Source organism: Terrapene carolina, unplaced genomic scaffold, assembly GCF_002925995.2.
Source record: "Terrapene carolina triunguis isolate 2854851 unplaced genomic scaffold, T_m_triunguis-2.0 Scaffold192, whole genome shotgun sequence".
NCBI classification, from domain to species: Eukaryota; Metazoa; Chordata; order Testudines; family Emydidae; genus Terrapene; species Terrapene triunguis.
Window position 1 is genome coordinate 14860713 of NW_020664543.1, and position 16903 is coordinate 14877615.

The 16903-nt window shown below is 43.6% G+C and overlaps 1 protein-coding gene across 2 annotated transcripts in view; it reads left to right on the forward strand.

The window, feature by feature from the left end:
* Window positions 1-16903, forward strand: part of LLGL2 (LLGL scribble cell polarity complex component 2) — a 51961-nt gene that overhangs the window by 13391 nt on the left and 21667 nt on the right. For both annotated transcript variants that reach the window (XM_024214135.3, XM_024214136.2), the window contains exons 3-10: window positions 8523-8620; window positions 10004-10085; window positions 11410-11525; window positions 12265-12423; window positions 13676-13838; window positions 14035-14167; window positions 15152-15206; window positions 15467-15621. In XM_024214135.3, coding sequence (XP_024069903.1) covers window positions 8523-8620; window positions 10004-10085; window positions 11410-11525; window positions 12265-12423; window positions 13676-13838; window positions 14035-14167; window positions 15152-15206; window positions 15467-15621 — 961 coding nt within the window. The remainder of the gene's footprint in view (window positions 1-8522; window positions 8621-10003; window positions 10086-11409; window positions 11526-12264; window positions 12424-13675; window positions 13839-14034; window positions 14168-15151; window positions 15207-15466; window positions 15622-16903) is intronic.

Genomic DNA, 16903 nt, shown 5'->3' on the forward strand with positions numbered 1-16903 from the left:
CTGAGACAGAGAAGCTGTGACTTGGCTGAAGCCACTGAGGGTGTCTGTCAGAGCCACAATTAGATTTTAGGAGTCCTGTTCTCAGGCCATATTTCAGTTGGTTAATGCAGAAGTGAGTACATGGGATTCAAATGGGGGAGGCTACAAAGGCAGCTCTTGTGGCAAATGTGATTGTGCTGTTGTCCTGCCAGTTCTGAATTCATACATCCGGGTTTTTGTGAAGGTTCCATTCTCTGCAAACAGGGAACAGCTGTGTCTGAGCACTGGTATCCACCCAGCACTTGGAGAGTTCTGTTTTGTTAGGGAACATTGTCTTTTTGCCTGTTTGTAAAATGCCTAGCATACCTTCACTGCTATATCTTTCTCTGCTTTGTGATGTTTTCTGACTTTAGTGGTGGTATTTGATTCAGTTCTACAAAGGAAAATGTGATACTAACAAGATGGTGACTTTCTGTCTAAGACACTACTTTTTAGTAATTTATTCTTTGTAATTAGTCACAGTATTTAAGCAAAAATCACCCCTTATACACTCTTCTTTGTTAGCAAGGGATTGATTGGAACCACTTATTGCTAGGAGAATCTACAGTTTGCTTTTCTAGCAAGGAATCCTTTGTCATTTTTTTACACTTTTTTCTCCAGCAAAGATATGGCTCTAAATCTTGTCTTCTTCCATTATTACCTATAGAGTGATAATAGAAAGGATTTCAGAGAAGCAAACTTTAGATATAATGGAGACCGCCATAAGACTAGCGGGTCCTAAAAAGTCAGACTAAGGCCTTGGCTACACTCGGGACTTCACAGTGCTGCTGCGGCAGCGCTGTGAAGCGCGAGTGTAGTCGTGCCGCCAGCGCTGCGAGAGAGCTCTCGCAGCGCTGTATGTACTCCACCTCTCTGAGGGGAATAGCTTGCAGCGCTGCGAGCGAGCGTGCAGCGCTGCAGGCTCTGATTACACTGGCGCTTTACAGCACTGTACTCGCTGTGCTCAGGGGGGTGTTTTTTCACATCCCTGAGCGCAGCAAGTTGCAGCGCTGTACACTGCCAGTGTAGCCAAGGCCTTAGGTTTTGGCATGTCAAAGGTTATGGCTTTGAGGAGCCAAGAGGTTAAGAATGTTTCCTATTGCTAGGGAATGGTCCTTGTTAAACGTGCAACATGAAGGTGGAGCTTCATGAACACTTAAATTCCTGTTCTTTAGCACTTTCATGAATTTATTCTTCAAAAGTCCTCAAATATAATGCTGGATAAGAACTGGTCTGGGAAGGGACTAGTAACAGCTCAGATTCTTTATCTAATTTCAGTTGGGAGTCTATAGTATCTAATCAATGCAGTCAGGTTGTATCTCTTATGTCTGTTAATCATATTTAAATACTACACGTGTTGCTTGTGAGGGCTAATAGTGTATAACACAAAATCTGGTTACAGGACACCAGCTATTCCCATGATAGTTCTCTTATTGCGCATTCTTGTATAAAGGTTAAACATGAATCAATTTTGTACATCTAAATTCATAGTGCTACTTAGGGCTGGTCTACACCCAGCCGCTAGTTCGGCGGCTGGGGATCGGAGTTCTGGGTTCGACTTATCGCGTCTGGTCTGGACGTGATAAGTCGAACCAGGAAGTGCTCGCCGTCGACTGCGGTACTCCAGCTCGGCGAGAGGAGTATCGCGGAGTCGACGGGGAGCCTTCCTGCCGCGTGTGGACCGCGTCTCAACCGCGGTAAGTTCGAACTAAGGTATGTCGACTTCAGCTACATTATTCACGTAGCTGAAGTTGCGTACCTTAGTTCGACTTGGGGGGTTAGTGTAGACCAGGCCTTATATTAGTGGGATATGCTGATGCAGTAACTACAAGTAAGGCTATGTCTACACAGCAGCTGGGAGGGTGCTTCCCGGTGCAGGTAGACAGACATGCACTAGCTCTGCCTCAACTAACATGCTAAAAATAGTAGTGTCACTTCGGTGGCATGGGCTTAGCTGCCTGAGTACAATCCTGCCCGTGCATGTCTGCTTATCAGTGCTGGGAAGCACCCTCCCCAGCTGCTGTGTAGACCTGGCTGCTCTAACAGATTTGTACTACAAAAATAAACAGGAGCACTCCAGTGAATAAAAAGAGAACAATTTCTTCTCTTGGGGCTGAGATGTATCCTCCTCCTTCCCCGATACAGAGCTTGTCATTCTATCAGTATGGGCACAAGTTAGTCCTCAGTTTGTCTAACTTCTCTCCATGCGGGGATGTATGTGCAATACATCAAAAGTTGAGTAGTGTAACTACTGACTGATTAGTGTAAGGGAAAAAATTGAGAGGGCAGTAGACAGTATATTTTGGTGACAAAAATATAATGCCCATATAACCTGGGGCACTGTCTGTTCCTATTTTGCTGACATTAGTATATCAACTGGAAACCCTAAATTTTTGATGGGAGAGAACAAATTTCTGGGATGTTTCCTTGTACAAAATTTAATTGTTGAGCTGTCCCAGTATCCTCTGATGCAGAAACCAGGCAAATAGACATGGTCCCAGAAAGTATGATCTTCCCATAAGCACTGGAAAGGAAGAATCATTTGAGGAAAAGTGATCTCCACACCTACAGTGTTGTGGTCCTCCAATTAAAATAGCGCTATATATTCTGGGATGCTTTTTCTTCCCTTAAAATTTGTCTTGTGTAGCCCAGTCATCCTTTGAATCCTCCCAGCTAGACTGCTTCGAGAGAGCCCTATTTCATTTGGTGGGATTATTGGACTGTGGCTTTGTGTACTGGTCAATATGAATGATTACAGCTATGGAGAATTTTTTTTATTTTTTTTTTAAACATTAGCTTTGTCTCCTTCTCCATCCCAGTTTAGCTATATCTCCCTATTGAGGGATTTTTCTCATTTTAGACCTGTATCTAACTGCATCACACATGGACCTGGCTGCTTGCTCTTTGTTCAATATTGGATGTAAAATTCAGTAGTTCTGATGTTGGTAATTAGCAGTAAATCACTATACCTACATACTCAAGTAATGAATTGGCTATGAGGGTGTAATCCCATTGAAATCAGTGGAGTTGCATCTGCTTATGCCAGCAATGAATGGGGCTAATTTAAGGACATGCCTCCTGCTTAACTTGATGTAATTGTTCAACTGGGATTTTAAGCATTTTAAAGGCTTATGTCTCCCAGCGTGGTTCTCTCACCTCCTCCCTCTTCTGTCTGCACTCCAGAGTTTACCTGTTGTCAGAAATTGAACAACCCAGATAATTTTGAAGGACTGACCTGTGCAGCCAGGCTAGCTTTCCAGCCTCTCTCCTATTAAACTCTTGTAACAACATGTGCTCTTTAAATAATTGCCTTCTCACATTCTGTGTGGATGACTTGGCTTTGCATACCTCTCTCTGTATGACCAAGAACTACCTGTACTTGTATATACCTGTTGCAATAATCTGTTTTTAGCTCAATAGGTAGCACAGAGTGAAAGGTTTGTGTACTTGACAATCTGCTTTTTTTAAAAAAGTTCATCCTGCTTTTAGCATAATATCTGATACATTTGGCTCAGTCCAAATCCTGCAAGACAAAACATGTTCAGACTGGCACTGTCTGATTAGATGATAGGTAACACATAGGTGAACCAGCCTGTCCTGCAGCTGAGTTGCAAACTGGGTTATAGTAGAAAAGAGATTACCTCACCCACCTTTTCTTACCACATTGGAAGCATTCCATTTAATTTATGGCAGAGATGTGCGCTGCATTTTTCCTTCTCTTCCCACCTCTTGCTAAGTGGTGTGATGGATGGTTGATTTTTAACTCACTGAATAAGGAACTATGTCAAACAGATTTAACACTCACCGGCCTCATTGTTGTTTTCAAAGGGAGTATTTAACAAAGATGCAGTTCCTTTATTTTGCATGGTCATAAAGTGTCTAAATAGGACTGCAGGGGAGGGAAAGGAGGAGGAACAGCTATGGACCCAGTTCAGTCAGCTTCAGTTTGGATTGAATGAGCTGTTGGCCCATTTCTTTCTTGTAGCAAATATAGCTAATGTGAAACACCTCTGTTCACGAATGCTGCTGACACCAGGCTTCCTTTTGCCCTGAACTTGAAACTGGTTTTTGCAGTTTTAGGAAAATGAAAATGAAACCTCCTAGCTCACCTAAAAGAAACAAAAAGGTCCCTTTTTGAGAAGGGGATGACGTTGCTGTTACACCAGTACTTTATATGCACCCGTAAAAGGCTCTATTGTTCTCTCATCCTCCCTTCCCCCACTAGAGGTTCACCTGCTGAACAGGTTAAAGTACAGGCTGCTGCTTTCATCAGCCAGATATGAATGAGGGAAAACAGGGACAGCCAAACAGCTGCTGCCTTAGTTCTGACTTCACTGTACTATTTGCAAGGAGAAAGAAATCCGCAGAGAGATCTTGATTAATCAATGGAGAGAAATCTGTATGCAGAGTCGCACCCCAGTTCCAAAGCTGAACACAGCAACAAACCTGCCACAATGTACTTCCTGCTGTCTTGCCTACACTAGAAACAACAAACAAACCTGGAAATGCACACCCCACACCAGTCATCAATGATGCATATTCAAATAACTTCATTTTATCCATTTTCCCCTCCTTTGTCTGTACATTGTCACATTTAAATTGCAGGTGCCTTATCTTGCATTTGTAAAGCAACAGGCACACCTGCAGTGCTGTAAAAATAAACCCATTAAACAGCAGCTAACTGTTTTGCACTTGTTGTGGGCAGGATATTCCCATATCCTTGATGTGCATTAGGATTTTTATATATGCAGCTGGGGGAGGGGAAGACACATGAACTGCATTTCCACTTTTTATGATCAGTGGCAAGCGTCTATCTTCCATCCATTTCTTTGCCCTTGGGCCTTGAGCTCTATTAAGTGGACCATATTTAGAAACCGAACAGGAAGAATGTGCTGGTAGAATCCTCATCGTTTTATTTCTTGGATCAAGAAAATTTGGGAACAAAGACAACAAAGCTTGTCACTGCTGTTTAAATGAACAGCATCTAAATGGTCTTCTTTACAACCTCTTTTACAGCACAAAAATTACTTGTGTTGTATGTAGCACAGATGGAAAAGAGGTGAATTGATTTTAGAGGTCATGGAATCCAGAACAGCATAGCTGTATCTTTTACTTTTACTTGCGAGGTTGAAATGAACCCATGTGATAAATTGTCATTCTAGACAAGATGTAGATATCAGTTTTACCAACAGTTGGAATCATTTCTGTGCCTGATGCCAGATTATACTTATCCTAAAGTTACAGAAATCCAGGGATAATGCATTTGTGGTACCTAGTGCTGGTTTAATATGGTAGAATACCACTGAGATGAATCAGCTTGCCTTCTACCTCCATAAATGTGGGTTCAGATGTGACTTATATCAGTTGTACCATAAACGTTATTAGCTTAGAGTTGTGGTTGAATGTTACTGCACTCAAGGTTTCCACTGAAGACACCTTCACCGTAGGTGGCATTAAATGGAATAACTGTTTCTCTTGAATCACACGTGAGCAAACCTTATTTAAAAATAAAACTCACACAGTCCCATTACTGAACAGAATCAGTAAACTGAGGCCTTGTATACACTATGGGGGAGAGCGATCTAAGTTACGCAACTTCAGCTATATGAATAATGTAGCTGAAGTTGACATACTTAGATCTACTTACCGGGGGGTCCACACTATGTGATGTGGACTGGAGACGCTCTCCCGTCGACTCCCCTTGCGCTTCTCGTTGAGGTGGAGTACAGGAGTCAACGAGAGCGATATGCAGTGGATTTAGCAGGTCTTCACTAGACCCGCTAAATCGACTGCCAATGCATTGATCACTGTGTGTCGAACCCTGGTTCGTGTAGACAAGGCCTTAGTAATTGGGGGAAATGGAAGAATATTGTATATTGTTTCAAGGTATAGATTTAAATAAACTTAAGAAATATTACAGCCCCGAGATGCCACATTTCAAGTGATAAGGATTCAAACTATCTTAAGCAGAAAGGAGTATTTGTCCTCAGATAATACTGAGCACCTGTGTAGCTCATTATACTGTACAGTACTTTATGTACAGAATCAATCCACTTTAGGATGGAGCAATACTTCCTTTCTTTCCTACTGGTATTGGATTAACCAAATCAGGTAATTGAGGGTTGGTAGAAAGTGTTGCAAGGACTCATATCAGTGGTCCTTTATTCCAGATTTATTCCCCATGGTTACTCTATGAAGCTAGTCCTGTATCAGGCGCCGCTAAGGCCTTCGCTGCCAAACTTGCTCCTGTGCTGTTGCCCACATTCCTCTCTGAAGGACATGTTTGGATTCCAGGCCATTTGCTACTTAATCTTCAGTACATTTAAAAAAGAAGAAAAAAACCACTTGAAATGTTTTGCCCTTCCCTATGGCTCATGGTACCTTTTTTGAACTCTTGATCACCTCACAAACAGAGGAAACTGACTGTACACAGAATAAACGAATGGGAGAGCTCTTCAGTTTGAGATGGTGCTTCTAACACTAAGGCCCCATCTACTAGAAAAGGTTTGTGTGTATATTATACCAGCAAGAATGCTAAAGGAAATGCAGCTTATACCAGCAAGAATGCTTTTGCTGGTGTAGCTTATGCCAGTTCCCTTACCTCAGAAAGGACCTTTTTGCCAGTATGATTGCATGTTCACTAGATCTTTTACCAGAGCAGCTATATCTGTTAGGGGTGGGATTCCCCTCCCCCCACATTCCTAACTGACGTAGCTATGCTGGCACAATTTCTAAATGTGGAACTAAGTAAAGGGGCACTCCATTTGTTCTCTGACCTGTCCTGTGGTCTGTTTAGAAATGACTTCCCCTCTGGAAGTGCACAACCTACAACTCTCTTCAGATCTAATTGTAGTTACTATCTTAAGACCACATAATGTTCAGATATCCAGGGTTTGGGCCAACTGTACACTGGCACTTCTGAAGACTAGAATCTGAGCTGTTTCCAAATCGCAGTAGTGCCATAGTTGTTGACTGCACTCTTAAGACACTGTTTGCTCTGTAAACACTTTACATAGGTGTTTGTATTCAGTAAACTTCTTACCTACCTAGGTAGGTAGTACATATCCACTCCAAATTGTGTGTCTTGGTCTAAACATGTATTATATGGCAGTCACTAAAACCAATCAAGCTGCTTTTTGTGCTCTTATCTGCTAGAGTCATGAACATCTCTTAATAATCAGTAATAGAGCCTCTCTGAGCTAGTTTGATATGGCTTGATAGGCCTCTAGATACTATGAATAAAACCCAGTGTCCCCTGCTATGTTTGGGAATTGGATACCATATTCACCAGTTTTCCCAACTGCCCTGTGGGACGTTGCCTTCTTGGCTGGTACGTTGAGTCCATTCTGGGCACTTGCCATAAGGCTGCTAGCAGGAATTGATATACAAGCTATACATAAGAGCATAGGTGGTGAGTTATATGAGCCCGTGGTGCCTGTTCTCCACCAATATTCAGGAATGTGGGCCTGGCTCCACCAATGTTTGGGCTTATATTTTCAGAGCCATCCTGTCCATAGAATGGACCAGGGCAACTATCCTGAGCCCCATACTTTGGGGGGCCCCGCACTTCAGGGGGACGTGGGGTCCAGGGCGGCCTAGGGGGATAGCAGGGGCCTGGCGCTGGCAGCAGCGAGCGACCTGGCCCTGCTCCGCCCACGCCATGCCTCTTCACGGCCCTGCTGAGTCCCCTCCCCTCCCCCATTCCACCCCTTCCATCAAACCCCCGCCCCGCCTCTTTCCGGTTTCTGCCACCGAACGACACCAGGAGCCGGCCAGGCTGGGGCTGGGTCGCTCGCTGCTGCTGGCTCCAGGCCCCCCACTATCCCCCCAGGCCGCCCTGGACCCCATGTCCCCCTGAAGCGCAGGGTCTGGGTCGGTTGCCCCAGTCTGTCCGAGGGACGGGACCGCTTTGCTTAGACCCGTTCTGGGCACCACCAAAAATTATACAAACCTGGCACCCATGTATAAGAGGATGTTATACAGGCTGACTTATTGGAAGCCTAACTTGACTAAAACTCAAGCAGTACTTATCAGTCAGTTTCAGGAATGAACTCTGGAGATGTCCAGAGCTTGAATCATGATTTAACAAAGTAGACTTGCTTGAAGTGGAGTTATAAGAGGATTGACTGGGTGCATTGTAGTGAGTCTTATAGGTTGTGCTCAGGTGAATTTCTAAGATTATAACCCTTACAAAACATCAGGAGTCCAACTGGTTCCTTGTTGTGGAATATTCCTTTGCCATTTCTGTGGTAGTGAAAGTTGCAGTATTTCAGTGTTTATGCATCTGTACTGAATAACAAGCAGATCTTGGTAAGTAGATTTGACGGTTATTGACCGAGACAACCAAACTTCTTCTGTTGGAGCATCTTTTGACTTATAGCATGTTCAAGGATAATGTTTTATTTGAAACAACTAAACCATATTTAGTTTCTGGCTTCTGCCCGTGTATGATGCACAATGCCCACGAAACTACATGTCCTTGAGGTGTGTTTTGTTTTCACCAGACTGTAGAACATGGATTTCCCCACCAGCCCAGTGCATTGGGATATAGCCCCTCTCTCCATCTTATGGCTATTGGGACCAGATCAGGAGCCATCAAACTGTATCCTTTCTACACGTATGATTCACAACTTGCAGTGTCAGGTTGGATTCTTAGATTGTCTGGAGCTTTATCCGACAAAGGAAAGAACTTCACCCAGTAACCTTCTGTTTGAGCTCTAGCACTACTTTTAGAGAGATGGTTAATTACTCTTGCTTAATTTTGCACCTTATTTCTAGTCTGTAGTGGAATATATGATCTTCAAAAACAAGCAAAGTACATGGAACATGCCTAATGAATCTTGTCTTCCCTTATCCAGTTTTATATGTAGTTTTGTTCATACAATGCATTTAACATTTGTATGCATTATATGGAAGCAGTAAAAGGGAGTGAAGTGAGCCAATTCCTTTTAGAGAGACAAGATGGGTGAGGTAATATATTTTATTGGACCAACTTCTATTGGCGAGAGAGACAAGCTTTTGAGCTTATACAGAGTTCGTCTTCAGGTCAGACCTGAAGACAAGCTCTGTGTAAGTTCAAAAGTTTCTCTCTCTCACAACAGAAGTTGGCCCAATAAAAGATATTACCTCGCCCACCTTGCCTCTCTAATATCCTGAGACCAACATGGCTACAATAACACTGCGTACAACAAATTCCTTTACCAAGTAAGATCGTATGTGGAGGATCAGAATAGATGAGCATAATGATGCTTTCTGGCCTTAAAAGCTAATTGTCCCTTATTATAAATGCCAAGGCTATCTTAATACTGTAAAGTGGGGGAGGGAGATTATATTTTATTCAATACCATCTCAAAGGTTGAAGTTTAAGCCATGAAGACATTCTGCTTCCTGGATTAGTCTTCATCCAGGACCCTAAAGTTCCCCAATATTGGGCCAGAAGTAAAACATTTGAAGGCGGTTGTTTGTCCAGTCCCAGGATAGCGTGTATTGTGTATACACAAAGGCATTGAGAGGTGGTTCCCATGACACAAGGCCAGCTGAGTTTGGGATGAAAGAGGCGTGTCACTCCAACCCAGAAAGGAAAAGTTAGAGCTGTCTATGCTTGCTTAATCATTTCCAGCACTGTTTGTGTTTAGAGAGGCTGAGCTCTGCAGGAAAGCGTTAGCCATCTGTCTCCTGGTTACAGATTGGTTAAGCAGGGATTGAAGTGTGTGGGGAAACCACTAATAACTTTTGGCGAAAGCAGGGTCCAGCCACCCTTTCTGCATCTCCCCCAAACTACCAAGTAAAAACTCCTGTACATGCTTTCCATTGTTGTGTGCACACTAAACTCGAACTAGGCATGTATGGATTCAAAGGAGTCTATGATCACCACTGACTCCACTTGGTTTCTAACTAAATCTCATCTCATTTGCTAGCAACTACTCCTCAAGTGATTGAGCTGTAGGTGATCTTTAATTCTGTTGATCCTCAACAAACGTTTCAGATATGGAGCTCCTGGGGTGGAGTTTATGGGTTTACATGAAGAGAACAATACCGTCATGCAGATACACTTTATTCCCGGCCAGGTGAGTGGAATTCATATACCTCAGTTAGTGTGTGTGTGTGTGTGTGTGTGTGTGTGTGTGTGTACACTCACCTCCAGGCCCTGAGTTCCAGAATCCCTTTGGGCTGTGTAATGTCTGTGTTCTAGAAATGCTGGGTCTGTGACAGGCCTCCCCAGTGTTGTTCATTGTGCTGTAAATAGCACACATTGTCATGAAGATGTTAGTCCTAAAAATAGAGAGAGCAGCACCTTTTAATTGAGCTCAGAAAGCACCTGGTGATAGTGGCAACAGGATTAGGATAGTTGCTGTTGCAAGAGGCTGTCTGCAAGGGCTTCCTTTTGTATTGCAACCTGCATTTCTGTAGTGGGATCAGACCCATTTTCCTCTGTGCTGTGCAGTGCTCGCCAGATGAAACAGCAGGTGCTGTTCAGCAGGTTTCATCATTCTTTGGCCTGACGTGCTTTGGCTAACCTAGCCACTTTTAAGCTTCCTTCCTTTGCTCTTGCATAGCATAGTGTGGCTTCACCACTAACTAAAAATGGGAAGATAAAATTCCCCAGATGCCTGTTGGCTTTCTAACTGCCCTCCTCCTCCTCTCCCTCCCCCTCCTGCCCCAACCTGACTAACTAGCAGACCAGACTCTTTACTGTCTGACTCACCCATTTGGGGAGAGCAGTGTTGTGTGAATTCTCTAGATAGTAAACCACTCAGAACTTAATGGTATAAACTGAAACTCCCATGGGGAGTATTACATGGTTGTACCAGGTGTGGCTTCAGCAGGCAAAATGCTTCATTTGAATGTACAACTGGCAGGGTTGGGCTCATAAAAGGACTCTGTGGCACCACCCTTGAGAAGGAAGTTGGATGCAGAGAATGCAAGCTGAGTTGTGAAGTGGAATACACCAGCAACTCCCAAAGCAGGGGTGTGGAGGGATGTGTGCCCACTTCAGCAAACCATGAAGGATGTAACTACTGTGTGCTAGCTACAACATAGCTCTCTGAAATAGGTAGCAGAGTGTGGGATTTCCCAATTGATGAAAGTGCAGCTAATATTGCATCCTTCAAGGATCAAGCCCTCATCCCTCCCTGCTGGTATATTGGATACAGAAGCAGGCAATAAATGCTTTTAAGCCTGCAGGCCATTCTGTGTAGTCCTGAAGTCCTTTACTGCCTGAGTCAGCAGAATTCTCCTGAATACAACTGTATAAGCCTGGCACTCTGTGAGACTGGGTCCTGAATCCTGCATTAACTGAGATAATCGCTGAACAGCAGTGGTTTATTGCTTGACTTAGTGTACTGCTTTTAAATAGGTTGCTTTCTTTATGATCATGTCTCTTGATTTTAGTGCCAGCTGGTGACACTGCTGGATGATAACAGCTTGCATCTCTGGAGCCTGAAGCAGCGTAGTGGGGCATCTGAGCTGCAGGAGGAACAACGCTTCACACTACGAGGGCCTCCTGGGTAATGTGTTCTAATATTGCTCCCTCTCTTCTTCCTGTGCCACCCACACAGGAGCTTATGAAACGCACTCTGACATGGCTTAGTTCACAGTGCCCTGACTTAGGGCCCAATCCACTTTCTACTGAAGTCAATAGGGGTGTTTCCATTGATGCCAACAGGATTTGAATGAGGCCTCATCTGAATACAAAGGTGTATTTTAAAAGTAAACCTTTAAATTGGTACATTTAGTTAAATCTGTGCAACTCTGTGTACTCTCTCAAATCAATTTAAACCTGACATATCTGTTGAGCTTACCCCTGTAACTAGTCTTACATCAATAAGTGTGTCCATGGATTTAATTAAATCATTTAAACCACAGTTTAAAATATCCCAATATTTCTAGTTAAATTTTTTTCCAGTCTCTGGACAACTTATTTCTTTCTGCTTCTTTGGGTAGTTAGTCACTATTAGGGGGAAACTCATCTAACACATACAGCTCTCTATCAATGCATTTCTGGATTATTTTTAGGTTTGTTTTAAAGCTGGTGTTCTGTTTCCAAAAAAACCCAAGATCCTGGCTCAAAGCTCCATTTGTCCAGCAAAATGCCTACTGAATCTCTTGCAAATGGCTTATGGGTAAAGCAGGGGGTCAGCTTTCTTTTGAGGCTCTATGGAGCTGTTTACATGTATACCATAGCTGCTTCTCTCTAGAACTGATCTCCTTCACAGGCAGTTAACTGGTTTCTTTTTGTATCCACAGATCTCCTCCAAGTGCCACCCAGATAACCGTTGTCCTTCCACATTCATCGCGGGAAGTTCTGTACCTTGGCACTGAGAGTGGCAATGTCTTTGTGGTAGAGCTCCCATCCTTCAGACTGTTAGAGGATAGGACCATCACCTCTGAGGCAGTGCTGCAGCGGTGAGCAAATGGGCATGTTGACCAATGGGATTTGTTGTGTATAAGCATGACAGTCAGAAGGGGAAAGTTTGAGTGTTGCACTTAACCAATTTTTTATTCCAGCTTGTACACTGGAGCCTGACTTACATTAACTGTTACAGGCTGCAAATGTTGGATGGTGTTGGAGGGACACATCCTTACTCTGGGCCCTAGTTTGTCTACATTATACAGATGGGTTATTCCTGACCAGAAAATACCAAGACATTCATAGCAGAGGTGCTGTAGAACATGGCAGAACTATGTAGGGGAAGCATTTAGTAGGTCTGCAAATGCTGTGCCTGTCTCATGATTAAGGCTACGATTTTGTCATGGATATTTTTAGTAAAAGTCATGGACCGGTCATGGGCAATAAACAAAAATTCACAGAAGCTGTGACCTGTCCATGACTTTTACTAAAAACATCCCTCCGGGGTTCCCTAGCCGCTGCTGCAGTGCTCCAATGTCATGGAGGTCTCTGGAAGTCATGGATTCTGTGACTTCTGCAACCTCAGTGACATAACCGTAGCCCTACTCCTGATTATGTATCCCGGTCTCGCAAACAAATATTAAATTCATTTGAAGGCTTAACAAGGCATTTAATTTTTTGTATGGGCGATAGGAAAGAGGTAGCAACTTACCCTGAGTTTCTGTAGACATGGGCAAATGTTTTCAAAAGTGCCCAAGGTTCCTACGGCACTTTGGATGCTTTTGAAAATGTTGCCCTGATTCCTTATGTATCTGTAAACTTTTGAGGTGGGAGTCTCTCCAAAAAACACATTTTTGGAATGTGTTGCTCCCGGTGCTGGCCGTAAGCACAAACAGTTGGCTACAGGCTTGTGTCAGCTTCATCCCATTGCCTGTGGCTCTCCTCTCCACTCCTTCCCTGCCTCTGTCAGTGGGACTGGAGAGGGAGGTAGCTCACATCCTTTCTACACCCCACTTTGGGGGTTTCCTGCTGTAGATTTCATCATAGGCATCTGATTTCCCCTTCTGATGGTGGGACTGGGCAAGGAGGTCCTCTCATTTAGAGGCTCCACAGTAGCTTCCTTGCTTAATGTCCTGCAAATCGTAAGGATCTTGGCTGTGTTTGAAAAGATACCTTACTTGTTCTCACCCTTCTAAGAGTTTCACCTTCCCTGTCATTCCCAACATATTTCTCTCCCATACTTACACTGTCAATGTGGCTGTCATATTCAGGTGCAAGTGGATTAATTTTTCTCCGCATTTTGCCCAGGGTGCCAGAAGACTATCGTAGCAGGCGGTCGTTTGAATTGGTGGAAGCTTTACGGGAGCATCCCAGGAACCCTGGCCAGATTCTGATTGGATACAGCAGGGGCCTCATTGTCCTCTGGGACCTGCATAACAAAAGAGTGTCGCACCACTTCCTGGGCAGTCAGGTATTAATGATGGCTGAAATCATTGGGCATGGGGAAGTTGAGCCCCCCTCTCTCCGGGGGTTCTCTGAAGAAATACAGACCCAGGAGGTGCAGGGAGAACCAACTTAGTTATTTCCCTCCTATGAATGTATATTCTGGTTCTGGCAGGGTTAATGATTCTCTGGATATCAATCATTCTGTCTCTCTTCCTCCCTAGCAACTGGAGAACCTCTTTTGGCAGAAGGATGGCCGCCAAATCATTAGCTGCCATTATGATGGAAGTTATGCCCAGTGGCCAGTATCCAATGATAACAGGCAGCCTGAGCCCCTGGAAAGCAAAGTGCCTTATGGTCAGTATATGTGTGATAGAAACCAACTGCTTCTGTGCTGAGGCTTAAACTGTTTTTGTTGAACTGCTCTTAAATTCAAACTCACTTCAAGCCCCTGTGGGATCTCAGAGTCAAGCTCTCCCCTGGTGTGTAGTCATGGCAGCGCAATGCAGAGCTGTTGCCCCAATAGGCCTTAAACATCTGAACTCAAAGGGGTCTCTTAAATCCAGTTTGCGTTGCCTTTGAACTCTGCTGAAGCAAGGATGCCTAACTTGATGTCTGTACTGAGCATAGATGAGCTGGAGGTAAAAATTTGTGTACAGAAGCATAGCTCAGATTATCAGGAAAGGAGCCTAGGGATTCAGTTTTATTCCTTGTTCTGAGCCTGGTGTCCAGCTCTTCTTTAGCAAGAGCCAAGTGACTCCTCTATATGAGCTAAGTGGATTTCTTTTCCTGTCTGTTGCTTGAGTGCTAAAGAGGAAGTGATGCCTCTTGTTGGCTGAAACTCCTCAAAAGAGGATGACTTCTTCCTTCTGCCATATGGAGGCCTCCATATTGGCCTGACCTGGCCTTTAGAGCTTACTATCACCCCTGCATTGACCAGAAGAGAGTGCTGGAAATTGAGGCACTTCTGGGGGACAGCTGGCTTGTAGTGCAGTGCTCCTAGCCCTTGCCAGCCAGGTACAGCACATGATACTTCTGTCAGTGATACAAGTCAGCTACCCTTTGGCCTTAGCCGCCTTTGCTTTGAATAATACTACTAGAAATGGGATCTCCTAGAGAAAGTACTGCTTCTCTGAGTTCAGCACAGTGAGGTGCCACTGCTCCACATACTTTTCAGCTCGTGTGGCCCCACCATGCATTTGGCACTTTCGTCAATATAAAGCAGAATAATTAAAAAGGGCCTTCAATTTCCACTCTGCTTCCCCTCGCAAGAAATATGAACTCCACCTAATGTAAGATGCATCTTACAATTGTGGTAACTTTGTAAATCTGTCATCCTAGGTCCTTTCCCTTGCAAGGCCATTTCCAAGATTTATTGGCAGACGACAAAGAATGGGTAGGTTCTTGGTTATTCATCTCCCTCCCGCTTACTGTTCACAAGAGATGCTTAAAATAATAATAGGATTGTGTGGGGGGAGCACAAGTTTTCTTGTAATCCATTGCTGACTACACTTGTCTCACACATGTAGCCCCTTTTGAGTAACACTGTAGGGAGCCTTTGTCAAACGTTGGGGCCTTAGACTTTCTCAGTTAATAAGTTTCCGGTGAAATAGATGGACTCTAAAGAGAGCACAAACGTGTGTCTTTGTTTTTAAGGCTACCTTACATTATATTCCAAGGAGGGATGCCCCGGGCTAGCTATGGTGACCGGCACAGTATCTCAGTGGTCCATGGCAGCCAGCAGATTGCCTTTGACTTTACATCTCGGGTGATCGACTTCTTTGTCATCTGCAATGCAGATCGTGCTGCAGGTATGTGTTGAGAAGGTGCCCCTTCTCTTCTGAAGAGTAAGGGGTAGTCTGGAGTTGCTCTGTGGGTGGAGATTCTGGGTATGACAAGTAGCAGTTTAGATGCAAAGCGTTGTTTTGCTTGTGTTGAGTTGTTTTGTATCATTGTAAATGTCTAAAGATGCCATTTATAAGTGAAGTGTGAAATACTGACAGCAGTGATGGGTCAGCTACAAACTTCATAAGCACCCACTAAAACCACTTGTTATATTGTTGTTCATGCCCTTTTCAGCTCATGAAAACAGAGCAAGGTTGGACATGGGGCATGATTAAGATACGAGATCCAGTTCTGAATATTGCAATTAAGAGACAGCTCATCAAAGGGGACTGTAATTAAAAAAAACAATCTCAGACTGGGAGTGAGTGGCTTTCTTAATTACTGTCTGGGTTTATGACATGAGGCTGCATGTAGCATATGAACAAAGGGTAAGGTTACAACTAAGGGCCAGTAAACAAAGCATTTTATTAATTCTCTGCTGGCCAACACAAATGTTTACATTTTTTATACAGCTTAGAAATGACTCAATCGTATTTGTTCCACCATCCCCCAATCAGCATGTCCCATAGCTTCTATTCCTGCTAGCAATGTGGACCTTTGCTGCCTATGTTTGCAGTACCTGGAATCACTTCCTCTCTTTAGTCATCAAATCTGAATGTGTCAGTGATCCCACCCCAACCTGACTCTTCCCCCAAAACCTTTCTGCTTCTCCTGCCCATTTCACTATTGCTACTGATCTCACCTTCAAAACAGATGTCAACTTAGTTACTTTAAGTTACAGAAATATACAGTAAAAAAGGGTGGTTGAGTGAATTAAGTGCCTCGAGGGGTTTTGTGGGCAACTCTCTCCTGACATGTGCTACTTAGCCTTGCTAGGTTTTTCAGTTTATGGTGGTCTGTAATGCAGAGAAGACTTTGGTTTTAATAGATGGATGTTTTGGAGAAGCAGACATCTAGTTTGGAAACTTAAACGCTGTAGCTGTTTCCATGTTTTCCTACAAATGGCTTTAAAGGATTATTTAAGGTGGACTTTAATTGCTTCTTTATGATGTATGATGAAAGCAGGAAAGATGTTTCACTATAACCTTGTTGACACTAGACTGCCTATTATAGATAAGGCTACAGTGTCTTTCAGGATAGACAAGACCTGAATTTCTTATTTTAAGACAACCTTTCAGTCCTCCTTTATACATCATATAGAAGCACATGAGCCAATTTTTTTAACCTTGCAGGTGTCTGCTCTGAGAT